A 27,707-nucleotide genomic window follows, 5' to 3' on the forward strand; every position below is an offset into this window, starting at 1 on the left:
GACAGAACGGAATGAGAAATTGCCTTTCACATCGGGGATCTTTGGCTTTGTTTGTTTGTCCTGGGATACACACATGCATACACACAGGCTAAGGATGCATGGATACCAACAACAATAGATGCAGGCTATTTTAGGCTGTTTCCCCCTATACTTAGAGATGATGTGAGAAATCGAGGCCAATTGACTTTTTTCTGCCTTTTTCACAAATTAGAGCCTTTAAATGGGGTAAATAATCAGTGGTGGCCTAAAGGTTAGAGAAGCGAGCTTGTGACCGGAAGGTCGTCGGTTCAATCCCCCCGGACTGGCAGGATAAATCTGGGTGGGGAAAGTGAAAAGCAGCGCTTGCCCCTCCCTCATTACCACCACTGAGGTGCCCTTGAGCAAGGCCCTTAACCCCAACCACTCCAGTGGAGCTGCTCAGTGGCAGCAGATCAGACTGTGGTTGTACTGATCAGCTTCCAGGTGTGAATGTGTGTGAATGTGATCAGGGCGTTCCTGAAAAAGAGAGCATTGCTCTCAGTGAAACTCCCCTGAATAAATAAAGGTGAAAAAATAAATAAATAAATAAATAAAAAAATCATATCTCATTTTTACCCAGTGACCCCAAATCAATGGCCTGTATCTATTTGTTCAGTAAATGTAATGGATCTGATTGGTACTTGGGATTGGCCAATACTTCTAGTTTGGCAATAGTTTAGCACTTTAGAATCACTATTGGCAGTGCAAATGTGTTATCAGTGTGTCCCCAAAGTACAGTTTTGACACCTCACCAGCAGTTTCCCAGAAGGCCTTGCAGGATGTCAGAGGGCCGTGGCGTGCGGAAGACGGACCACTTGACGCCTCGGTCTTTGAAGTTGCTGCAGTTGATCTCGTGGGGGCGGAGCCACTTTTTGATTCGCTGCTGCACGCTGTCACCCTCGGGGAAGCCCACAGAGCGCGGCCCGGGGGGGAAACTGTCGTCCACAAAGTTCACCACGTTCTGGTCGGGGAGAGAGAGGGAGACAGGGGAGGAGGAGAGACGGAGAGATAGACAGGGAAAGGAGTGAGAGTTAGACTACTGAACCCATTCATATAAAATAAATTCAATATGGTCATGGTGACTTCCATTCAACTTAATAAAATTCAGAAACATAATGAGAATCATGATTATCAGGAGAAAACAAGAACAGAATGATCTTATCTGACAACCCAAATCTCTCTTTTTTTTTTTTTTTTTTTAAATCATGCCCAGAGGAGTTGGTGAGAGCACTTAAAATTGAAGCTGTTCAAAGGGCTTATGCAGGCTTGAAGGACACTTTGAGCTTTGAGGACTATTAAACTGTTTAAAACCCCTAGCCTACATTTCTGATATGACATCTTTTGCAGGTGGATGATGATTAATTGAGACCCCGCAGGCCACCGTAGGAGCACCAGATGCTGGGAGGAACAAGGACAAACCGTTGTCTCCCAAATTTATTCATGTGACAGTGGGAATTACTTCCCGCTGTTAGCACAGCATCATACATGTGCACAGCAGGACAGCAAATGCGCCAACACACATCAATCAGGATCCAGAACCTATGCAAATCACTTGCAAACAGATGAAGTACTATACTTCCTCACATATTCTCTGAGCTTATAAAGCGACATATTGGATTATCACACTTTGAAAGGACCTGTGAAATCTAGGCACCTTTGCCTACTGTACACAGGAACCTGAACTACATGGATACATTAACAGATCCAGACACCCTATCTGACACACTATCTGCCCATCTAAAACCCTCCTGTACAAACCAGAGAGGGCAAACAGCCACACACGCACCCCTATCTGGTTTCCTATTCGTGGTGTCAGAAGTGGGCTTGGCCGGTTCTTTCCTGAGGCAGGCGGGCGGGGGGGGGGCAATGTGGGTGCCCCACCGGTGGCTCACAGTGGGTATGGAGCGAATTGATTTGTCGCTATCCCCCACAATCCAATTCAGTTTCCTCACTGCAGCATCAGCCGACAGCCAAAATCACTTGGACGCTGCCTCCCCCCCCTCCCACCTTCCTGCCTGCCCCGGACCTTTATCCGCCCATCATTCTCCCTGAGGACTGACCGGCCGAGGTCCGCATGTGGCTGATTCTGTAGTTCCCTGGCTTATATATGACCCTGATTTGCTGTTGGACTTAAGAGGCCAATACGGATTTACCACAGCAGTGGAGGGAAAGGTTTGGCCCTGGACACATGCAGGGACTAGACTTCAAACTAATACCTCTCACCAAAAGCACAGGACTGTACACAGACTAGAGACCAGAGAGGACTGTGACTCTTCCATGGGAGTGTCGAAGAGTACGACTAGCATGCACGCGCGCGCACATACAAACACACTTTCCAGCTGTTCGGGTCCAGCTGTTGTGATGGCCAGCGCTAGTCTAGCTGGCTGTCCTCATCGAGCGAACCTGGTGCTGCTGTCTCCAATTCTCCCCCCTGGACTCGTGCCAGCTTGCGAACCCTAGACCGCATTCAGCCAGTTCAGCGCTGGGCTCAGAAAACCCACTGCTTCCCTGCCGTCTCCCTGACTATGGAGAACTGGCAGGCATACAAGGCCTGTTTTCAGCGTAGTAAGCTTGTGGCTAGATATCTAGATGTTACAGTCAACCTATTGATCTCTGAAATTTTTTTGACAAGGAACCATAGAGTCAGATTTGACAGTGGCACACTTATTGAACCAAAAACAACAGCGTGCCAGTACAGCCTGGCACATACAATACTGTCACAGGTAGTACAATCCTGTCACTGCAGGCAGTTGAGACTCATGACAGATCCAATGTGCAAGCCAAAGCCTTGGAAAAATCCAAAATGTGGAAAGAATTGGAGGAACAAGTGGTACACAAAGAGGGGGAATAGAACAAATGAGCGTCAATCTGTTGCTGTGTGCCGTCCTTTTGTTGCTCCCAGAGAGGTTTGACATGGAGAGGGAACAGAGAAATGGTTCCAGCCATGCTGAGTTTTACGGTTCACAAGCTGTGCTGATGGCTGTTAGTGGTGTTTACTCGTTTGGCACAGTGAGTGAGCGGACACACTCTGGGGCACTGGCAACAAGCGGACACCTCTCGCTCTCAAACCCCAGAAAGTAGAGTAAAAGCAAAGGGGAAGGCAGAAACAAGCAGTACTCAAAGGGGAGAAATTTTCTTGTCCCCTCATGGACAAAAATTATCCACAGGCTTGCTATATTCCAAACAACCTAGAGCGCCTACTTTTTGGTCTTCTTTGATCGCTGCATTCTGGACCAAATCTCCCCTAACATATATTTCACCTGCACTGCCATCTTCCATCATCATCAACAAGTCTAGAACGAGAACTTCAACTGGACCAAAGAAAGGTGGTTGCGTGGTTGGAGCCTGCCTGCATGTATTAGTACTAGGTTGCACCTACCTATCTTTATCATTTGATATAATTTCACCACTGGTGCTACTGAGGGCCTGAACTTTTGGTGCTAGCCAAGTGATGATGATGCCCTGGTGGAGATGGATCAGGGCGATGAGTGCCTCTTGCTTACCAATTTTACCCCCCTCCATCTCTCTGACCCCTAAAACCAAGCTGCTGCATTTGATGCTGCTAGTGATTACATTCACTATAGGAAAGCGGATAATTGCTGCTCCTCTCTTCTCTGGCTCTGCTGCTAAAAATAGGCCAGCCCTGTGTTCACCTTAGCGTGCACACACACACACACACACACACACACACACACACACACACACACACACACACACACACACACACACACACACACACACACACACACACACACACACACACACACACACACACACACACAGCCAGCCACACATAGACTAGAGTGCTACACTGGAGGATTGAGTGCAGTCGCGTGGAGAGGGTGGGATGGGGGTGGGATGGGGTGCGGTGGGTGGCAGGGGGAAAGCATAGTTTGAGATATTAGCAGAGAGGATGAAAAAAAAAACAGGATGAGTGTGGGGGTAGATGTGATGGAGGGAGACGGGATGAAAAGGAGATGACAAGGGAAAATACTTTGAAGAGCGCAGAGGGGCAAAGCAAGAGAGAGGGAGGCCTAAAATATTTGTAGGAGAAAAGGAAAGATGATAAGAGGAAAACTAGCTAAAATGTAGTTGTCAAATTAGGAAGAGGAGGGTAGGATGGGGATGAGGGATCTCCAATATCCTTCCTTTCTACTGAGCCAGCTTCCCTCCCACGCTCCCGGCAGCGAGCCCTGCAACTTGCAGAGCAGACATTAATAATACATTCTAAAGCTCACTTCATGCTATTGTAAACATGGCATGAGAGGTGCTGTGGCAGTGTAGTCAGTGGGTACATATCAGACACCCAAGTGGAATCAAAGAAAAAAAGCCTAAATCTAAAGCAAAGTCATTAGAAAATGACTGGAGTGGGAACAGATTTGGATTCTGCAATGCCCACATTTCTCCTGAGGTTTAAATTAGTCCAACCAGGTTTGTCTCATTTGCAACGGTGTTAGCAGTCTAACAACTGGTCTCACATAAACCCTTTTGACAGCCCCAAATAGCATATTCATGACAACATAATGTAGGCTTTTCAAAGGCCATTCAGCATTGCTGAGACAAAGTGAACATGAAGTGGTGTGATAAAAAGGGAAGCAGTAGAGAGGATGCTTACACCTAGCTACGGTTGCCAGGGAAGACATCACTGTGTCCCCAAACAGCTGTGACACTGTGAATCAGACCAATCAGAGCTGTGCAAGTGACCTCAACGACTTCTTGATCTTTGGACATTAAATGCACTGGAGCAGGTAAAAATACGTCATTTTATTAGGTGTTACGATCAGAAGATTAGCTTGTAATTATAAAAGGGTAATTAGGTTTTTCTCCATTAAGAAAACCCCCCACCTCTGATTAACTCTTCCCTAACTGACATTTATGCCGCTTAATGAAAATCTATTATTTCATGATGGGGGTCAACACCGTGAAAAAGACTTCAGAGCTTTTGCTGCCTGTTAAAGAAGTTCCGCATTTCTGATCTTTTAATAGTTGGATAAAATTGATGCATTAAAGTTCACTTTGAAGTGAAATTAGAATCTGAGCGATCAAAGTTGCTTTTATCACATACATATGTCCACTATTACAAGACGTATTCGATTAGGCAATCTAATAACCTCCTAAACAGGAATTCTAAGTTGTGGTTGGTGTCATCTGAGGACGGGTAATAGAAAGCCTGACTCAAACTAAACCATCAGCAATCAAAACAAACACAACGTCCCTGCAGAGACTATTCAGGACAAACAACAAGACTGGCCTAATTGAAGCCTCCCAATCCAGGAGTTACTCACAGACAGTCGTGAAACCGAACAGTCACTTCCATGTGACTGAGGGTAGGCTATAGTTTGGACCTCAAGAGGAGACACTTGGTATATGCAGCTCATTTAGGGGACAAACATTCACCCTCTGGCCGATTAAAACCCAGCTAACAAACTGAGTGCAAACAGAAGCAAATGACAAAGCCTATTAGCATCTCTTGGCAGAGTCTCTGAAATTAGGCAGATTGGGGGACTGGGAACAATGCCAGAGCAATAACAAAAAAGAGGTATTGCAATGAGGGAACTGTGCTCTGAAATGCAGTGTGCATCCTGTGACGCATTAGCCTACACACTGAAATATGCTCTTTGAGAAGTCTTTGACTTCTGCACTCTACAGAAAAAATGGTGACGCATAATGAGCTTTTATGAGCTGCACAACAAATGAACGATGTCAGTTGCCTGTAGATGACAACTCGCTAACTTGACAAGGCTTTTACTTATTCACCCTTTAGAAATGATGCAAATTCAATACATTTATAAAATCAAGAACACCAAGGTCTTATGAAGTAGAAATGTAATGCCGTGATTAGAAGCAAAGGTGATTATACTACTGCAAACATTTCCTTTAACACCATGCCCACTGTAAATACCACTGGTGATGCAAGCTGCTGTTGTGGCCAGGAGCAGGAGCACACAGGGAAGACAGGTGAAAACTAGCTTAGTGCTAGTTTCAAGCTCACCACCTGTTTTATCTGAAGCTGACCAATATAACAGCTTAAAAAATCAAATCCAAGTATATCATTTATTGAATTGTACATTCAAAATTCCCCATAATTCCCAACATCTAGCCTAGGCTGATGACAACATCACACAAATGACAAAAAGGCTAAGTGACATGAGATCCACATTGCATGCTAATTCCCTTCCCTTTTAAACAGCCAACAATGATGAGCTATTTGCCTACAACACGGCCAGTTTCCTCTTACCTCTCTGCAGAAGCTGACTATGTTCTCCCACAGTTCCTTGGCCTCGCCCTCGTCATTTCGTCGACGGGCCTCTACATGCATGCTCTCCCTCCTCTTCAAAGGCTTGACCACCTTGCGAAGCGTGAGGTACTGCTGGGGCGTGTGGCACGCTGCACAGTTCTTGGCCTTGACGTCATTGAGCAGCGTACATGCTGGGCAGCTCCACTGACCCAATTTCTCCTGAAGGCTAGATGAGGTGGAGGAGGAAGAAGAGCAGGAAGTGGAAGAAGGAGTAGCTGAAGAAGAGGAAGGGAAGACCCGGGCTTGTTTCCGTGTTTTATGACCCGAGGAGGATGATGAAGAGGAGGAGGTACAGGAGCACGGTACAGTGCCAGGCCCCAGGGGGAGGCCACAGTGTGGGCAGCAGCGGGGCAGAGGTGCCTGCTGCTCCTGGAAGCCGTGCAGCTTGGATGAACCACAGGCTGAGCACTTGGGTGCCCCTGTGGGGTTGCGCAGGGTGCACTTGGAACAGGCCCAGGTGCTGAAGTCCGGGCTAGAGGGGCTGGCCGGGGTAAAGCGCACGGCCTCACAGCCTACCAGGTCGATGAGGTCAGCGCCCGCCCGCGATGATCGGCAGGCCTCGCACTTGGATGAGCTGCCTGGGTTGGGCAAAGAGCAGCTAGGGCACTTCCAGGTGGGGGCTGCTGAGGAAGTAACGGGGAGGTGCGGGGGCGGAGGGTGGTGGTGAGGGTCCTCCTCCTCCAAGATACTGAGGCGCTTGCTGGGGTAGGAGGGCTCCTGGGGTTGGGCATGTTTGGGCTTGGCTGGGCGCTGTGGGCCGGGCTGGGGGGGCACACTGGCCGTTGAAGGGGACGTGGGGCTGGGGGCGTTGGTGCTCGAGTTTGGTGGGCGCCCTGGAGGGGGCACCTCTCTCCTGCTGCGTGGCACAGGGTTGTTTTGGAGGGAAGAAAAAGACGTAAAAGGGGACGAGAGGGACTGTGAGGGAACATGGGGAGGCTCCGGAGGCTCACAGGGAGGGGCTGGGGGAGAGTCGTCCGTTAGATCTATGAGGAGTGGGGCGGCCCCTGCTGTGTGCACGGGAAACCCTAATACAGGTGTGCGTACCTCAGGTACTACCAATGCCTCTGGGGGAATTTTAGGCAGAGACAGTTTCCTGGGCCCCCCACAGGCTGAGCAGGACAGTGCCACAGGTGTGTTGTGGAGTGTGCAGCGAGGGCACGCCCAGCCGGAGTGCTGCCCCTCCAGGCCGCCCACCTCTCCGTTGCTCTCTGACCGTCGCAGCACCTCCTCCTTGGGTGGATGCTGCCCACGGGGCTCCAAGAGCACGGTGGGGATGACGGTGGGTGTCGGGGGTTCAGAAGGAGGGGGCAGCAGGCCGTTGGCAGTTGCAGCTATGGTGGTTGTGGGGGGCGTGGGAGTGGCAGGGGAGGGTCCAAAGCCGCAGACGGAGCAGGCTCCAGAGCCCTGGGGGTTGTTGAGGGTACAGCGGGGGCAGGCCCAGCGCTGCTCCTCGGTGCTGCTCAGCCGCAGGATCTGGTTGAGGTCGGGCTTCTGGCGTGGTGCCTCACAGATGGAGCAGCGAGGTGCTGCCCCGGCGTTTAAGAAGGTACAGCGGCCGCATGACCACTCACTGCCTCGCACTGCTGCTGCCATGGAGCCAGGAGAGTGAGAGTGGCTGAAAAACAGAAAAACAAATGTGAAAATGTGAAAACAAATCCAAAATCAGTCAATAGTACATATACTAATACATACTGTTAGTTAAATAAAAAAAAGTCAGTCAGATTCTGTACAACGCTTAAAATATAGCATCAGGGGGGCGAAGTAGGACGAAGAGAAAAGCTGAGCAAGATGGCGTCAAAAAGAGAGAAATATATTGAGGAAAATGATACAGAAGTGAGACAATGAACAGTTCAACACAGACATCTGGAGAGTTAAGGGTTACTGGAAGAGGGGACAGCAAAAACTTTGTGTGCAGGAAGAGAGGCGGTGAAAAAGAAAGAGAAAGAGAAGGAGAAGGAGAGGGAGAAGGAGAAGGAGAGAAAGAGAAAGAGAAAGAGAAAGAGAAAGAAAGAGGGAAAGATTAGCCAGTCAGGGGAAAAATCAAATCTCCCTCCTGGGGGCAATGAGGGCAGTAAATCCATACACAATGCCCCCGTGATGAGAGCGAGGGAGACAGCAGAGAGGAGGAGCCAAGGGGAGAGGAGGAGAGGAGAGGAGGGGAGGAGGGGAGGAGGGAGGAGGGGAGGAGGGGAGGAGGCTGCTACTGCCTCAGAATACTGAGTGAAGCCTTCTTAGAGCTCTCCACCTGACTGACACTTATTAGAATGGAAAAAAACACACGGGATCTCTTCCACTTCATATTAGCACCTCTCTTCCCTTTTCCTCAGTGAATGTTAATGCAGGCTAGAGGGGGGCAACTTAAGGTCGCGTCAATCCCATGCCCAAATGGATTTTCAAATGAATGCTGAATGCTTGAGTCTATTAATTCTGGCAGCACTTATAAATTTTCCATACTTTAATGACAAATTGTTCACAGGCCTGGATTTAAAGCTATTAAAAACCACCTATTATCAACATCTATTATCCAAGAAGCTTAACTGTTATCTCAAGTCTATGCTCCTTCAACAGGCCTATTCTTTTTAATTTACACTGTAGACAGTAGAGAGAGGATGTGAGGAGAGAGGAGAACAAATCAATCTTATGCAGTTTTGATCCAACGGCATATCTAGCTACGCACCTATCTAGTCAGACTTTTAGAGATAACTACAACATAACTCAGGCTAGGGTTATCATTTGGATTAGGTTTTATGTCCAATTCATCCAGCGCGCTTGTTGTTCAATCAAAATAACTCATTGAGTGTCTATATTGGGTCTTTGGGGGGAGCGGCACGGTTGGACACCTCCAGAGTGCAGCGGGGGGGAGAGGGATGGCCCCGAGGGACGGACGTGGTTGCTCTCTGGACAAGCCCATAAATGTCACTGTCACTCAAGCTGCTCATGTGTGAACACCAGCACAGAGAGGGTGGTGTGGCGAGTAAAGGGTAGTGGAAATGGCTGAGGTGCTAAGAGCTAGCATGCTGCGCTGCTCTATCCAAGCAGCCCAGTGGCTAAGATGTCACCCACAAACTGGCCACAGAGCTTGTGGATCTGGTCACATCTGTCCCTATTAATAATACACTATTAGACCTTTTGGTAGGAAGGGGACCATGTCCATTTTTCTCTCTGAGGCGACCAGGGCTGGTTTGAAAAAAAGCTTTTATGAAGCAGAACTGGCTTTGGGCCATTTCCTGTAGAATTCCAGTGTTTCCTGTGGAAACGTAGCCTATTTTTGTTAAAAGAAAATAAAGAAATATGCTGATGATTCTTTGTTGTCATTATATGAAGGCATAGAGAAAAAGAATCTGCCTACAGGCTGTGAGGCTACAGAGGAGTCTTGTAAGGTTGACTGCTGGTTGGCTGGGTCCCACTCTTCTCTACTGCAGCACCATGTGTCCTGGACAGCTAATTGCCCTTAGTTCAACTCCATTAAACCCTTTCAGACCAGCAGAGTCCTCAGAACCCAGGGGAACCTCTTGCAGACAACCTCTGCCTCCCAGCACACTCTCCTCTCTCCATTTCTGTTGCTTGTACTCTCCTTCCTATGGTGAGGAGGAGAATCACAGCAGGGAGGGGTACTAATGTGTCTCTTCGGGTATCTTTGTGTGTGGGGGGGGGGTGTGTGTGCGTGTGTGTGTATATATATGTAGGCATGCGTACTTGTTTGTGCGTACATAGTTGGTTGTGTGTGTTTTTATTGTCAAAGTACATTTGTGCCTGAGTTTGTATGTGTTCTCAGCCCAGGGGCAGCAAGATAGGGTAGAAGTCCCAGTGCTTTGTGTCAGGAGCCATTAGCACTGCATTCGTTCTCCTAGGCTGCAGTCAGCACTCCGAAGTGAACCAAGGGCCCCCGAGTGAGGAGGAAACTTAGCCCTCCAATACTAACACAGAACAAATTAAGAAAACACTTTTCGGAGAGACACACACACATGCCTGGGTTAAGACATTTTCCCCCACTGAAACACTAACAAATCAGTGCTTAATGCTTTGCTTACTCAGGCTATCACCCCACAATGTTATCTGTCAAGTGGCTAGGGAATATGAAGTATCCATGAACTGAAACATAAACATAGAAGTTAAGAGGAGTCAATTTAGCACCAGTCGCCGCATAAGAATAGGAAAAACACAGGCCTAGCTATTTCTGGTAGGGATTTTCCTAAAATGATTCTTTTTTATGATCTATCGTTTAGAAAATCTTTCATCTACTCTCATACGACCTGTGCTGCGTCCTCAGACTCGAAGTGTGAGGGCTGTGACATGTCCTCCGCCCCCTCGGCGGTCTAGTTAACTGTGGTTGAATAAAGTGGCAGCTCCCTGCTAGCACGGACGGCACGTGTTCACACCATGCTTGGCTCTCCATAGGCCTGCCTATCTGAGGGCCACAAACAGCAATGACGACAACAACAACAACAACAGTGTCGACACCTCATGTTTGTTGACAGGTTCTTCCCTGTGGCCATTTTCATAACTGTCACGCCTCTTTCATCTCCAGCGAGAGAGCAAAGTCAAGCTGTCAGCCACATGGAGACTTTGTCAAAGCAATTGATTTGGTACTCGGTGGAGAAAAGTGATCGTAATTTCATTAAATGTTATTGTCTGGCAGCCATCAAGGGAGCTTCCCATCCAACTGATCACCCACTCTGGGAATTTGTAATATTTAGATTGTCTCATTATTATGTGTTGTAGGCATTAGGCCTATTAAATGTAAGCAGTAGATGATGAACCACTACAGACTATGATTCTGCCCCTTGCTTAAAAGGATGCATTGTGTGTGCATGTGAGTGCACATGCACGCACGTGGACACGCGCGCGCACACACACACATGCCTTTTGTCCTTGGCCCTGTGTTCAGTGGAGCTGCTCTAAAAGTGCCCACTTCAGCTCCTCAGTTCCTCAGTGTCGCAGACCTGGGCAGGGAGCCAAGAGCTTACAGTGGAGAGAGAGACACATCTCACCTCTAGAAAACCCATCTTCCTAGGCTTCCACTGCCATGAGGTCCTCGTTGCAGCCATGCTGCCCATAAAGTATCTGCTCCTCGTCTAAATTCACTTTAGAAAGAGGATCAATGACCCCTGACCAGTTTTTCGATGCTTCACTAGGTTTAAGACAATCACAGAGCACTTCAGCAGGCTATTAGAAGCACTGTGAGCTCTACAACTCTCAGTGAAAACTAGCAAACTGGTAGGATCACAGTAGTGAAAAAAAAAGCCAAATAAAATTAATTATGGCTAATTAGATGTAAGCCAAAACGTCTTAAGGCTAAAGAGAAAAGGTTCCCATGAGAAACTGGCAGGGTAGAGAGAGATAAGTGCAGGATGTAGGCAACCCTGGAGGGTGATGGGTCAATTTGGTGTTAAGGAAGGTTAAGTTAATGCTAGAGGTGTTGGGGTGAGTCAACGCTAGAGGCGCTGATGGTGTGTATGCCACCATGGCTGGCTGGATGCGCTCCACATTCTGAACTCTGTTGTGAGATCAAGTGAGCCGAGTCCCGCCGGCTTCTCCCCGCCTCGCCGTGAGACATTTGGCCTTTGTGCGACAGTCATTAGCACTGCCTTTCCAAGGTTGGCCGTGAGCCCAGAGCCTGAGGGAAAACCGTGTTACCCTCCTTGGCCATCAGGGGCAGAGTGTTTCTATTTTATACACAAACACAAAGACCAGCACCACAGGACTGGATGTTATGAGGATAGCAGTAGCCATGGCTGTTTATACATGGCTATTGTTTATTCAAAGAATACAATTTTCTTTGATGATGAAACATCGCCAATGTGGCTACAATCTGCAATGGCAATTCATTCTTCTTGTCTTCTTAAAATGTAGCCTGCCTGTAGTCTCTCTATATTTACTTGCTCTGCTAAGATTGCCATTATCTTGTAACACAGACCACAGTCAATACACACCGTTTGTTACAAAGACAGCAAATGGCACCTTTCTAAAGATGATTAGGGACAGTAGACAGTGGAAAACAAATTGAAAGTGGAACTGCTCCTTAACTTGTCAGTTCCATATTGCTATAAAAGTACTTTAGAAGAAGAGACACATCATAATCAGAATTGCCTATCTGCCTATTACTTTGGAAAAAGAGGGTGACAGAGGGGGAAAAAAAGAGAAAATGCTAAGTACACATGAATGCTGACAGAAGCCTTCTCTACAGTTCTACTCTAATTTAACTATAAAAAACACAACACAAACAATGCTGGGGACAAAAGTGTCATGCCATGCCAGATGATTGCATCCTTCATGAACAAACACTTTGATGGCGGTCTTATAAATCAATTTCCACATTAGGAAAAAACACAAAAGGCGTCAGCACTCCAGAGATGCTATATACTGTAACAATGTGGTCTGTCAGTCAGTCTTAAATAAGTGTCACATAAGTTGTCCATGACATTTCATCTTGTGACAAGTTCAAAACACAAGGTGTTTTATTGAACCCTTGAGTATAAACACTAGAAACCACTTTGAATGCCACAGCCTAGACATGTTGACCACACACATGTTGCTCATTAGACTGGTAACTAATCCATGTGTAGCTTGTACAGAAAGCCACATACACGCCAGGACTAATTAGCTACAAGTTAGCCCACAAGGTAAAAGGTTATGCATTTGTACGGCTAAAAGCGTCTCCTTCCTAGATTCAGCTGGGGCTACCTGGCTCATCAGTGGGTGGATGTGGTGTGCTGGACCTGGCTCTGTGGGGGGTGCTCCTAGTTAATAATGTAGCCAATCCATACAGCACCGGGACAAGCCTGAGCCTGGCAGTAGGCCTTACACAACAGGCTCTGACAGCGAATTGTAGTGGCTGCTGCTGCTACAGACTTTTGTAGGGCCCTCCAACAGAGAACGAGGAAAATGTTTTCTAAAAGTTCTGAGAGCTTCAACCAATAGCAAAGCAGAATGTTACAAGAAATGGAAACTGAAAAACTACAACAATTATTGTTGTATCACAAGTAACTGTAAGAGTCCAACTCACAAAGGCACAAGGTACTAGCGCTGCAACTATTACTTGATATAATTGACTAAATAAATTATGCAAATGTCTTGATGTGAGTTTTCATCATTAACGCATCACATTATTTATACATTTTTAGACTGTATGCACAAAAGATACATCTTATTAATGGTCAATAATGCAATGCGCAAAGGAAGTGCTGGGTGGCAGCACTGTTTGAAACGTCTAGCTGACCGACATGCAGCAGAGAGGCTGCAAAGTATCCCAGTTATGCTGCTATATGCATCAGATAGTAATTGGTGAGTAATTAGGCTACCTGGCAATCAGTGACGGAATAGCTTAACTACAGACCTGAATATGTGCTGATAGCTCTGACTAGTTATGAGTAGTTAAATAATACCCTGAGAGGATAATGATAACTGAGTACTCTCACCTCCATACAAAACTTTTTCATAAAACCTAACCTAGCCATATTACTGAATAGAATTCATTAATTAATTTCTACATTACCAACATGTAACTTATGATACTTTACATATTTTAATGAAGTTCTTCCTTTCTGCCTAATAACAAGCAAAGGTACATGCATTACTTTCTCCTCAGCAGGTTTTGACATAGAGCATCCGCCACCTGCTCCTCAAAGACATGAGAACTCAATGAATGTTTGCATTTTGAGCTACTTGATTTATTTTTTTGTTTTGTTATGGCTAATCAAACTAAGACAATATTCATGAGAAAAAAAACAGCCACTGATTAAATCAATTACCAAAATGAGTGTTGCAGCCCTATGACACTTAATTGCCACATTTAATAGGCAGGAATTGATCAACTATACACATTTGAATTCAGATCGCCAAAGTGCTCAAATTAGGATACTCACAGCACTTGACTGCAGAGCATCAGAGCATTATGAGCTATAAGGAAATGTCACCTAAGCACGACTGACAGATCTGCCCAGTCTGATCTGTCAAGGAAGTGGCGCTGGCCTCATTCGTGATGCCCACCGGGGCCAGACTGGCAGCAGACAGAGGCGTAAACCATGCCCCAAAAAGACTGACTTACTGCAGGTAATTAGCCTGTGATACCTTCACTTGGCTTAGCACCTCCAGAAGTAACTAGGGGTGTAACAGCAGAGATTTTGATGGTATGATTATAGTCATCAATATAGGGATTTTTTTTTTTAGCATTTTATAATATACTGTTTTATTGTATTTTTTCACATTTCTTTTGGATTGTGCAAAGAAAATGTATTGTATATTGAAAACACATTTAAATATGGAGGAGAAACAAGTATGTAGTTGCCTTTTAGAATTCACAGTAGCTGCCTTTTGAAAACAAAAGCTAGTTATTACGCTAAATGACTTCTCAAGACTCACACACACACAGCCCCGCAACAAGAAACACTGGAATACTTTTGCTGCAATACTCCCATTCCTCTTTGTTGATGCTGACTTAAGTTACATTGAAAGCCCAATTCTTAGCTTACATTGACATCTTTATTTTTTATTTCCTACCAGCAAATGAAACCAACGTTTCATTAAGCACATTTCACCAAGCTAAACATGTTTCAACTTAAAGTTAGTTTTGTTTATTACCTTGATTTGACTATGCAAGAATGTATGACGATCTCAAAGACGATGTAGCAAGTTAGACCCTTTGGCAGCCACTTTTTGTGAGCATGTATTGCTAATTGGATACCAGTCTTCTATTCAAAATGCTCCCACACTGCTGATTTAAGGTGCTTTTTTGGTGGATATAAAGCTGGGATGTTGTTTCCTCTGTTAATTGTTTTGAGTTTTGATAGGTGCAATCTTGTGTAAAAGCAAGGAAAGAACTGTAGACAGATACCGTAGCTTTTAGAAAACGGTGGTATTTTAACATGCAGTTAATAGTGACACTGTTTAATTACTGTATCCGTAAAGGTGACTAGGGTAAGTATGCCGCCGCAGGGAGTGATGGCCAATTGGGCATAGCCACCATCTGCCAGGGCATCACTCGGGGTTTCAGTACTGGCATTACCAAAAAGACTGGAAGAACCGGTTGTGCTTTTATCACACTTCTTACACTCAGACATCATTGGCAGACAGCATGCTGATGCCTACTGAGTATTTCATAGTGATTCTTGTTTTACAGAGCAGGGGCATGTTATGACAAATTGAGACTTATCAGAGACCAAGATGCCCTTGAATCAGACAGGCTGTAAAAGAAAAAAGATAATGAATGTTGAAACATTCGGCTGTGTCTGAACACGCCCAGAAAACTCCAGTGACAGGGATTAGATCAGCAGTTTTACACGCTCTTTATCACACTTGAGAAAACACAGTCTGGGAATTTCTTTTACCCCTTCGGCAATAAATGCAGTGTGCAGCAGTTTTACTGGCAAAAATGTTGAAGTTTTGTTTACCACTTCATTGTGGAAATTTTCTTGCTGGTCTGAGATTAGAGCAACCTTTTCACTTCACTCATTTCCCATAGCAAGCATTCCTCCCTGTCTGTCAGAGCAGCTGATGAGTCACGGTCAGAGACTGGAGGATTAGCTGCGAGAGCGTCCCCTCTACCTGCCAGGTAATATGTTCTGGCACCTACATGACTCACTACTCAGCACTGAGAGGTCTTCTTTCACTAATAAGGACAAAAAGGTACAGTTTTCCCTTGCATCTTCACTGTAGCACTCCTTATTTCCAAGCCACGTTACGTCTCGAGAAGGACACTGTGTGATGTTCGGGATGGGGAGCTGCTGTTCAGCATGGAAGAGGGGGATGAAATTCAAGCTCCAATAGTTTTCAGCAAAGATTGCTTTTCCACAGCTGTGCTCGTACCTGAGAAGTACGCATGTGACTTTACTCATTTCATCCAGAAGCCAACAGTCATTACAGCAGCCAGTATGGAGCTGAGGCTCCTGTGCAGTTATCTGAGGTGCGTTTCTTGATAGAAAACTTCAGTGGCAGATAACATAGTTTCCTCTTTGGCACATTGAGACTTGGGTGACATGATACAGAGGGATTGGTGACAGTGACGCTTTGGTCATGGACAACTAAAGGGATATGAACACGATCAGGTATAAAAAAAAGCATGTAATGGCACTAGTGGTGGCACAAAAACCTTTCTTATATGAGCAAACGAGACAAAAGGTCTTTTGTGTCCTTAGGCCAAGAAAACCCACTAATACACATGACTGAGGCTACAGAGTAAGAATTCAATAAATATCCCCCTCTTATGAGAACGGAACATTACAAGAGCTTAGGCTAACATCTAAAAGCTAACGGTGATGCTGCAAAAACAATGGTAATGTTGTTTAAACACCATGTCGTGTCAGAATGATGCAATGCATATGAATAGTGAATACTGTATCCTTTTTATGAGGAAACCTTCATAACAGCTCATTGCTGTTGTTAATCTTTTACGTAGGCCAGACCTAGACGGTTACACACCTTATTATCTAGGTCACATAACCAAGAAATATTATGAGTATAAGGTATTAACCAACAAAGATTTCCACTGAGTAAGAGACGAGGAGAGAGAGAGAGGATGTTAAGAACGCAAATGCTGGGTGAGAAAGGCGAAAAGAAAAAGAAAAAGAAAAAAATAATAACAGTAGCTTCTGACCTCTAGCTGTACCCTCAGTGAATATTTCACGACCAGTGCTCATTTTTGACGGGTGAATCTGTCAGTGGTGGAGACAGCTTCAGACGTTTGAATCTTTAAACAGAGGAAACTGTCCGACTGGGTTTCAGCAGACAGCAGTAACGCAGAGCAAAGGGAGAGCAAGCAGGAAGCTGGCAGGAAGCTCTTGACTCGGGGAGGAAGAAGAGGAAGAGATGTCAGGGGCAGGGTGTCGCTGCCGCTGTGCTAATCTGATGTTTCTAACGGGGCACCCAAACCTGGAGGGTAGCAGCACTGCTGACACAGCGCTGCCTGCATCCAGAGAGGAACTTCCCAAACAGGAATCACAAAGGAGAAGTTTATTTCCTGTTATGACCCCACAAATGCAACACTTAAGAGGCAGATCATTAAAAATCATTGGCCTTTAAATTGCTCGGGCTCACTGGCTTCTGTCCAGTATCACAAAATATTGACTTGAATAATGGACAACCTATAAGGTGTTCCTCCAGAGATGCAAATTTCTAGTTTGGGTTTCTTCCTTTGTGTGAGACAGCCAGGTTACCATGTGTGGTTTTATCTAGGGCCCGATGGAATTAGGCTACTGAACATATGCTACAGATTTCCATGGCAACAAGAGCGGGGGAATCTGGAATCATGTCAGTTGCAATGCCAATAGGCTACATTTTTTGCTGCATCAATGCTCTGTTTTCCAAAGTAAGCCACAGTGTGAAGGAAAGCATGTGTGCCAAATCCATTCTGTTGGCTTGGGGAATGTCCTGACGCAGCCCTCTTCATCAGACAGGCAACAGCAAGGGAAGACGCGCTGAAATAATTCAGACATAAACACAGCGAGTGAGCATGCTGGTCGAATCCAAGTGGACCGGTTTTAATCCAATTAACGGGAGGAGAGCCAGTGGAGTGGAGCCGCGATAAACGCCATCATCCATCATGCTGGGACAGTCAGAAACACTGGGATCGACTCAGGGGAGAGCAGACACCGACTTTAAGGGCTGAAGACTCCCAAGGCCATACGCAGCGCAACACACTCGCACTGAGTGGCTGAGATAAAACAGGCTATATTGCTAAGGCACGGAAATCCCATTGTTGTCTTAAACAATAATAGCATTTGGATAAATACTGCATTGAGCTGGCATCAAAATAGAGAAAAGGTTGATGATACCATGTTTATGAAACATCATGGCTCACACAACCAAATTTCTTTTGTGCATCTTTGTTTGGCGAGTGGGTTGTCTTCTTGAGAGAACCTTAACAGTCAACATACTGATTCAGAACACACAAACACTTCCCAAAGTCAATAGGTCGCTGCTGGATGAAAACAAATTGAAATTACCCAAGGACAGGGCTGTTCGTGCCGTCTCCAAGCTGAGAATAACAAGGCAAAGAAAGTGTTTTATAGGACAATATATTGGAGAATAAACTCTGTATGAGAATGGCTGAGGTTAAGCTGGGCTCATAGTGCTCTGTTGTTTCTATATTTCATGCTCTGTCACGGCTCAGCAAGGCTTGCCTAACCTCGTTAGGCTCACAGAAGTGTGTGAGTGTGTGTGTGTGTGTGTGAGACTGAGAGTGAGTGTGTGTGTGTGAGAGAGAGAGAGAGAGAGAGAGAGAGAGAGGGGGATAGACAAGAGAGCATGTTCTAAGTACTACTGCACACTGTTTCTAAAAGCTTTGTTGTGAGAGTATACTTGTGTGTGTGTGTGTGTGTGTGTGTGTGTGTGTGTGTGTGTGCATGTCCCTCACTGCTCCCAAAAGCAATGGATTGAAATGGTGTGTATATTGTCTGTGCGTGTCTGCATGTGTCTATGTGCTCAGCTGACTGAGGCTGGAGTCTGATTGGCGATGGAGGCAGAAGCTTGTTGCTATGGGGATGCACATCATGAACACAACGGAAGAGTCTCCTGAAAAAACAAAAGGAGTTTACTGTATGATGCAAAACTGCACTGACAGTGGGAGCTACACTTAAGTTTCATTCCTACATGGAGCTACGGTTGATGGAATCATGCTGTAGCGTGGGCTAAAACCAGCCACGACTAAATTTTAAAACTCTAAAAGAGTAAGCAATAGAAGCCATCACGGCCTTAACTGTTAAATGGGGGGCAACTGCAAGGAAAGCACTGACAGCGACAGGCAGAAGTCAAGAAACATGAAAGCCCTACTGGAGACCGATGCTGAATAAATAATGACATCCATTGTGGGGAAATTTGACCGGGCCCTCTGAAAATCAATAACTAACAACCGGACCATGATGCCCTGAGTGACTCAGCAATAACTTCAATACACTGGAGGCGGTCGATATCAACTGCCTGTTCTTGTTCTGGGAGACATGACACACAGAGCTACAGGAAAACTGGAAACACTTCTAAACAATTTTCTGTGAGAGCTGTTTAAAAGATCATCTGTTGGGTTAGTGGAAGAAAATTGCTCAATTATCAGAACTCTTGGAAGAAGTGGACATGCAAACTGAGCTTCTTACAAACTGCTGGTAAGCATTTCACACTGTTCACAATCAATGATTCAGAAGGCAATGACTCTTACCTTTGGGACAATGGATTACTGTAGCAGTCTAGCTTTGAGATAGCTGAACACAGCTTTTTAATAGAGTCAATACTGAGAAAGTCTTTCAGTGAACAGGAATAGCAAGCCTCTTCCATTAATAGTTGGCCCCATCAAAAATAAACCTAGGCTATTTCTCTACTACTCAACTCTGCTGCTAGCCCTATACGAGGTCCAATTGTTGCTTGGAGAAATAACTTGTAGGTTTTATGTTCCAACAATTTCAGACCATCAAATTTTGAGGAAGCTTCTATCATCTGTACAGCAGAGGCTATCTGTTGGTGGACACACTGCCCAGGTCAAAATTTTGCACCATGCCTTCCAACAAAACTGACAATGGGTTGAAATCAAAGGTTGTCTGGAAGCCATACAGCATGACGGCAAAACTCATATTTTAATCGCCCTTGGGCTGGTTTTCATTGGGCTCACAGAGGTCAGCTCAATCTATCTGTCCAGGCAATCCACTCAGCAGTGCCTAAAATGTGGCACATAGTACTGTACAGCTGTGCTAGGAGGAACCGAGGGGGGTGGGATTTTAGTTTACAAATCCGGCTTAGCCAGATTTCGGTGCATCATAGGAAAACATCAAAATGCAGGCTTTGATTAGATAACCTTTGATGAAACAGTGGATTTCATTCATAACTGTGAGGTTATTGAATCCTCTGTGAGCTATTCTTAAAGAAAGACTGAATGTGAAATACTAGTCCACAGTATGTGCGACAGTAGTAAAAGTGTCTCAAGTGAGCAATGCCAGTGAATAGTGTCAGATTACAACACAAAGCATGCACCACCTGAGCGACTGGAGGCGACACCAACACAAGAGGATCTGCAAAATGAAGCCTTCTGACATTTGTACACTCACGCTCACAGCTCACAGCTCAAAGCAACGGCATCCCCATGTAATACAACCCTATGGCCCATTTCTCCCTCGGCTTCCCCACCAACTGGCCATGCCAGCCAGTCCTGCTCTGTGTCCCAGGTGCACTCAACTGAGAGATGTGTTGGCACCCGGCTGCTTAGACAGCGTTGGCTCTTACCTGCGCTCTCGGTGAGGCAGCGGGTGCTGCTGCTGACGCGTGATGAAAGTGGTGCCCCAGACCGGACTGCTGTGGCTATTCCTGAGCCAGCCCATGGGGGGTGACGATGGGTAGGGGGTGCTGCGGAAGCCATGGTCCGACTCAGTCTCCGCCGTGAGAGACGAGGCTGAGCTCCCCATCGCCACAGCGACAGGAAAATGCTCTCTGAATGCAGTCTGATGGGGGGACCTGGGTTCTGCTTTTTGCCTCAAAAAGCTGACAGAGGGCCCACAGTTGTGTTCAGTCACAGGTACAGAGATTGGGGAGGGAGTTACGAGGATGTTCGGGGCACAAGTGTAACCCTTATCAGATGTATCTGCAGTAAATCTGCTGCTGACAACTTTCTACTTCAAAAAGGGATGAATTGCTTCCCGCAAAACAACTTTGAGGGTACTTGAATAAAAAGGAATCTAATAAAATGGCAACAACAAGGAAATCAAAGGTGAGGCTACTCAAAAAATAAGTGCAACTTGCAGGTGGCTAAGTCTGCAGATCAAGGTGGATTTCCCACAGCGAGTGGGGGAAGAAGTACTCAATCCAAACTGTAATTGGATGCCCTGAGCACTGATTCCAATTCAGCAGTCAGTCTCGGAGAGGGAAAAAAATACACTTTCCTCTCAGCAGAGGTTTACAATTCTCTCCGTTATAGACTTCGAGCTTTCTGTGTTAACACTCTGCACTATGTCTTGGATAGTGCCACTCATAATTCCTCCTGCGTTGCTTCCGACACATCTCCCCAGTCTGTGCAGTCGGTCTCATGCCTGGTTCCTCTTTCCTTTGCACATGCTCAGAAGATCAGGGAGAGCAGGAAGAGGTGCGTGCAGCGGTAATTGGGTTCACCGTCAATCAGCATCTCTGCAGCCAAACGGTACACATCCTGAAGGTTTGGGGTTTAAAAAGTGCAAAACAAAAACAAAAAACACTAATCCATCTAAATTTAAACTGCAACCTATGTGATTGGTTGTGGTTAGAGCTGAAGCCTGAAAAAATCCTCATATCCAGGACGTCACATTACCGACATGGTCCATAAAGACAGCTGAAACTGTGCTAACAACAATGGCACTGACTTGATCTTGATGGAATGTCTTGATGGAATAAATCAATAAAGATATATATATCTGCAGAATTATTTAGAAGGCGAGCCGTGTAGAAACTGAATGCATTGCAGTTCCTCGGCAGGGTGTTGGCACACTACAAGTACGCCAATATCCAAGTCTCATCTTTCAGATATCCCGTCTGACTAGCAGCTGCTGTGGAGGTTTACCAGGAAAACACCCCACTGCATTTCTCGCACTGGATAAAACCTCATCTTTGAAACACTCGGGATAGCCTTTCTGAGAGATTCCACCACTTCTGACATTTACATAATTTCAACAACAGGGATAATTGTCATAGCCTTTCCACTTAAATAAATTACACGGACTTTGGAATCTAACCTGAAGAAACCCCCAGATGTCGGGAGGTGTTTGTTTACGCATAGGGTTTTAAAAGGAGCAGCCCTTTAAACTTCAACAGATCGCCTTGGCATGAGAAATGTTTACTGCTCAACAACAAGTTCTGTGTACTATCCGACAAAATACCCAAGAGGAGTGCTCCGTTTCAGGCTGTGGTGCTCTGCCAACGCAAAGGACGGGAGGTGATCCTGGTTTCCGCTGTCTGAGAGAGAGACGGCTTAATTTCTGTCTGATCCCGCTGATGAGGCCGGCCAGTCTACTTCACCAACTTGCACTCGGGTCTATGTGTACTTGCCAGCCTGTCATAGCGAGTCTCTACAGGCGAGGCAGCTGAAGAAAACAACTATCATCCCGACAAAAGTGCCAAGTGAGGCTTCACGACGTTTGCATGCATGTTGATAGGAGCATCGATAGCCCGTATAACCCTGAGGCAAAGCGTCTAGCGCGAGCGATGTCCCGTGGCGTTTATTATTTTCTCTTAAAGGCTTCGATACATTTAGGATCAACGTACCGGCCGTTATTATAGAGAATAACGCATAGCAGAGAACACATAGGCACAAAGCTACAGTTTAGGCTTGCAGGTTCATGTAATGTTACATGATAATGAATAATCACTTAACGTTATAACGCAAGCGCATTTGGGCTTTCAATTTACTAACAGCATTGCAAAGCATTATTCGTATAAAGGTATATTTAATCTATCCGTTTCCAGACTAACTCGGTAGCTGACTAGTGGCAGTATAGAGGCCAGGACAGTATCATGCAAGAAGCGAATTAGTAGGCTCTAAAAAACGTGAAAATAGCCAAGAAGGTCTCATCCAGGAGGGGAACTCAGTCGCAAATTTCACCGTCTTCCGCCGGGTCCATTCAAGTCTGAGCTCATCTCATATTTCCAGCGTATAGGCTGTAGATGCTGAGCCTTGTTGTCTTATATTAGGAGACATCCTCGCTCCAGTCCCGTTGTCGCCTTGGAAATAGCCCTACATGACTACCCATAGTGCAGGACTGCTCCGTCATAGACTCCCAGTATATCTTTCCATCTGGGGCTGTTATCGGCCCATTATATATTCTATTTTTTCCCACGAGCTTTAATTCTCCCTCTCTGATAGCCAGAGTGCAGTGGACGAGGATGCAATCTCTTCCCAACAGCGGATTACTGGAGTGTCAGCAGCGCGCAGGCGCACTGGACTGCCGACCAGAGGAAAGCTGGAGGGCTGCGTTCAAGAGATTTAAATAAACCTCAACAAAGACTGCGACCCGTAGAGGTCTCACTCATTAATGTGAATGGTATCATAGAGTGATGAATAACAGTGATGAATATCAAATGCAGCCTAGACAACAAGAGGCATGCTTGTTTCTGGAAAACACTTGGCAATGAGACACTTCCCACCCTTTACATGTCACTCTTACACACAAGTGTCTATTAGCCCCAGTCTCTTCATATCACTTTAATCTGTTGGTTCCTTGAGGAAAGAAGGCCAATAGTCTTTATAGTGTGTGCCAGAGGAGGCAGCGAAGGGTTAACTGGAAGACAGTGGGTGACTGCAACACTCATCATTGCTCAACTGTCCCTTCACATTACTGAGATAAGCCTTCAAACTTCCCCTCTCCTCTCTCGCTTCCTCCTCCATGTCCTCTCTCTTCCACTCCCTATCACTTCGTTGACCTCATTCCTGATCTCCCACTCTGCTTCTCCCAATTCACAGAGATCACCGACAAAACAATGCATAGTTATAGAATAGGCCTGATCATCAATGACTCACATTGCTGCATTTTTTTTTCCAACGCATCTTTCGTGACGTAGAAAGCAGTGGGTTACCCATTAGCCATAAATGAGCTATACAACCATGGTAGCACAAGCTAGACTGACTGTGTGGGAGTGCAGTCAGCATATATTTGTCTGGCACTCTGCTTATCCAGGTTCACAGGGCCTGCAAGGGTGTGTTATGCATGCACAGGGCTCTCTGGAGCCTGTGTTGAGACTCAAACTGGTTCGACTGGGCCACCCTACCACTACCTAATTTCCATAGCAAAGTCTACAGTATGAAACATGCCATGGGGGTTGATCGAAACTTAGTCTAACCACAATACCTGAGCAGAAGACTGGAGCTGTAAAGAATGTCTCTGTTATGCAGCAGGCACAACCAGTTTCTTATCAGTTGACTTAAAGGCATTTATTATAAAACTGTGGTCAAGCCACCATTCAGTGTCAACTGCAAATTTCAGTTGGGCAATCACCAGCTCCAGATACCGCAGAGTTCATGTTTAATCATGTTAAGTCAAATTTACTCATAGAGCACTTTTAACAAAACCGCAAAACCGTGCTTTGGAGAGTAACAAATGACATACATGCAGATACAAATACAGATATTAACGAGTTGTTAAAGCAGCTTGTAGTTGTAGTTGTGGGACAGTAAAAACAACATTAGTGTGTAACCTCAAAAAAATACTGCCCATAAACCAGACCAAGGCAGAGGACTGTAACCCTTTGTTAAGGCTGCACCTGTTTGTCTTAAGGCCACCTGTCCCTCTGCAAGTCAGCACCCCGAGAGATACACCAGCTGTCTCAGTCAGTGGAGAGAGAGAGAGAGAGAGAGAGAGAGAGAGAGAGAGAGAGAGAGAGAGAGAGAGTTTGGATTTCATATCAAATTTCTATTCACCAGGGACACAGAGGAGAAGAGGGGAAGGGGAGGATGTGAGCTGATTTCACGGTACAGTGTAGTCATTACTACACTCCCCCAAAATTTTCTGATTGTCACAAGCTTTTTCCCCTCAGCTGATAAACTCAAAGCGGAATACAAATGATAACCCTCTGCAAGTTCACTCCCAGTCAGCCTCCGATTACTGCCAATAGAATACACCTGTGTGTTTTATTTTACAGTCCATTCTATTGGGCCAATGTGCTTTTCCACTTGGAGCAGCAGGGTGACTTATTGGATAAAAAGATCCTCCTTCAACCAGAGGAGCTGGGTTCAGGCCTCAGGTCAGCATACACCCGCCCTGCCGAAGTGTCCTTGAGCAAGGCAGTGAATCCCTGTCATCTCAGGGTTGCTTTCCTGTAGCTGACCCTGCACTCTGACCTACCTGGAGACGGTCAAGTCAAAGGAGAATTTCCCTAAAGTATCACATTTTGATTACACCAGGTTCTGGGGAATTACGCTGGAATAAAATGACACAAGCTTTATGTACCACCAGGGTTAAATATATGAGCTGTTCCCATAGAATCAAGCTAGTTATGGTGAACCTGAAAGAAAGTCTCACCTTGGGAGCCGTGTCACTGAAATAAACATTAGCTACAGTGCGGACAGATTAAAACTCTTAACAAACCCATTGAGACAGCGGGAGCCAGGGACGCCGGGGACAATGTAAACAAAGACACTCTTATTCAATCATTTGGTTGACTCTACCGACACTGTCAGAGAGCTGTACCCTTCGTGAAGTTCAGCCAGAAGTGTTCTTACCTCAAAATACCCAGTCGGTTGAAGGGAAATTATTCCTATTTTTCAGTCGTGAGCGCGTGAACTTTTCCCAACCATCGAAAGGATAAGTTCTTCCTGGATTGTACTTTGGCGAGCGCTAGCTGCCGGCTAACGTTACCTTTCCAGGCGTTAGCTTCGCCCTCCGGTGCATTTTCCAGACATTTGTTACCAACGCGTAAATTTCCAGTTTATTTCCACTCCATCGAGTATTGGCGAGACTGATGCGATCATGTACGTTTACCTCAAACACCCCAGGAAGGAAGGGGAATCTCCAAGGAGCGAAGAGAGACTACACGTACGTTTTATGCGTACTGGGAGGTGATCTGCAGGGCTCGCGCAGATCAGTGGGCGTAAAATGCATTCGGGAATACGGGGAGAAAAACTTCATTTCCCATGTTCGAGAAAGCCTACATTTTCGACTAGGATATCCGGGCACGAATGTCGTCATGTTGGATAGAAAAAAATGTAACAAATAATCGTTTTATGAAAATAGAGTTGGATTATAGGTATGACCCTATTAGGAATAGACAACCTGGGTTTATTTGGATCTAAGGCTTGTCTGACTCAGAGATAGGCCTAAAATTAAAATGACTAAATCCTCTCTGTGTTTTATTGAGATATCTGATGGGACCCTTTTTCTTTTTTTCTTTTTTTTCAGATTTATCATCTTATCTTAATAACTCAGTTCATGAGGACGCCCAAGTCAAATCTGAGTTCAAAATCTCAGATAAGATTGCCAAACAAACAGGATCATTCTACCTGCAGACTACCAGTGTCATCTAGTGGCACTCTGTGAAACTGACCCATATCAGTGTCAGATTTTCTGGGGCTATTGCCTAAGCGAATATCTTCTGATGGGAAAAAAAAAAATCTGAAAGTGTTCTTCAATCCTCTGCAAGTGATTTTATTATCTTTGTTTATGGGCATACATAATGACTTCACAGCATAAAGGAATATTATTCACTGTATGTAGGCTAAATGACTAAGCTTCGAAGTGTCTGAATGACTCACTGCAACAGCATTTTGACCTGCTTTTTGCCCTTGTCGTTTCATGATGAAGTCTAACATATCCCATTTGATGGATGGTTTTATCTCAGGTGATCATTGCGCTGTTAACATTGGATGTCCCTTATCCATCAACTTCTGGGTTATGGGTCCATTACTCTGCTTAGGCACTACAGGTGTGAATTGAACCCCCAGTGGCTGACTATATTGGCCTGTGCCTTGGTTTATAGGCGCAACATGCAAAGAGAAATTAAGCTCTGACAGGGCTTTAAATCTTCTGATTGCCAACAAAAAGTAATATGTTGGCTTCTATTAAACAATGATGACAATTATGATACTACTACTACTACTACTACTACTAGGCTACTATGACTACTACTACTACTACTACTGCTACTGTTACTACAAATACTACTACTACCACTACCACTACTACCACTACTACTACTACTACTGCTACTACTGCTGTTAATTACTGCTACAATTATAGGCTACTGCTACGACTACTATTACTATTACAACTACTACCACTGATACTACTACTACACCTACTACTACTGTGACTACCACTACCACTATTGTTACTATTACTAGTATTACCACTACTACTACAACTACTGCTGGTGGTACTACTAGGCTACTACTACTTCTACTATTGCTACTAGCCTACTGCTTCTACTTCTAAGAAGAAGAAGAAGAAGAAGAAGAAGAAGAAGAAGGACCCCCAGTATCTATCTTTGTATCTATATTTGAAGTACTGTATTTTCACTGTTTTTAACATCACAGTGGTGTATCAGAATGAGATGCTGCTTGAATGAATGAATGAATGAATGAATGGATGAATGAATGAATGAATGAATGAATGAATCACTATGGCACCTGTCTTGTCGTCATGGTAATGGAAATGAAACAAAGAACCCTAACCAAAATCACCATAATATTCCTATAGGAACTAGTGTGTCCTATTATGGCATTACCTACTATGGTATTACAATAATATTCCTATAATATCCCTGTTTACCCCAAGGGATTATTATAACATCCCTGTAGGGATATTAGGCCTATACTATATTCATTCTTCAGTGGGCCTCTTTCTCAGTGTTGTCTGAAGGTGAAATGCCTGGTCAAGAACATATGAGACAAAATGTTTTCAGAGATTTCAAAATGTTCTTTCTTTTAAAATACATTAAAGTCGTTTCTAATTTACTAATAAAA

General features: G+C 45.2%; 1 protein-coding gene across 2 annotated transcripts in view; it reads right to left on the bottom strand.

Annotated features, from left to right (window-relative positions):
* capn15 (calpain 15) overlaps positions 1 to 25,733 on the bottom strand; it is a 44,407-nt gene extending 18,674 nt beyond the window's left edge. Inside the window, exons 1-3 of one of the 2 annotated variants that reach the window (XM_078290870.1) lie at positions 25,470 to 25,733; positions 6,257 to 7,931; positions 771 to 979 (exon numbers count right to left, since the gene is read on the bottom strand). In XM_078290870.1, the coding sequence (XP_078146996.1) occupies positions 771 to 979; positions 6,257 to 7,909 (1,862 nt within the window). In that variant the 5' untranslated portion in view covers positions 7,910 to 7,931; positions 25,470 to 25,733. Of the gene's footprint in view, positions 1 to 770; positions 980 to 6,256; positions 7,932 to 18,255; positions 18,306 to 25,469 lie in introns of those variants that run through there. The other variant, XM_078290871.1, reaches the window with a different exon arrangement.
* Positions 25,734 to 27,707: the final 1,974 nt, after the last annotated feature.

This window comes from Centroberyx gerrardi, chromosome 20 (assembly GCF_048128805.1).
Source record: "Centroberyx gerrardi isolate f3 chromosome 20, fCenGer3.hap1.cur.20231027, whole genome shotgun sequence".
NCBI lineage: Eukaryota > Metazoa > Chordata > Actinopteri > Beryciformes > Berycidae > Centroberyx > Centroberyx gerrardi.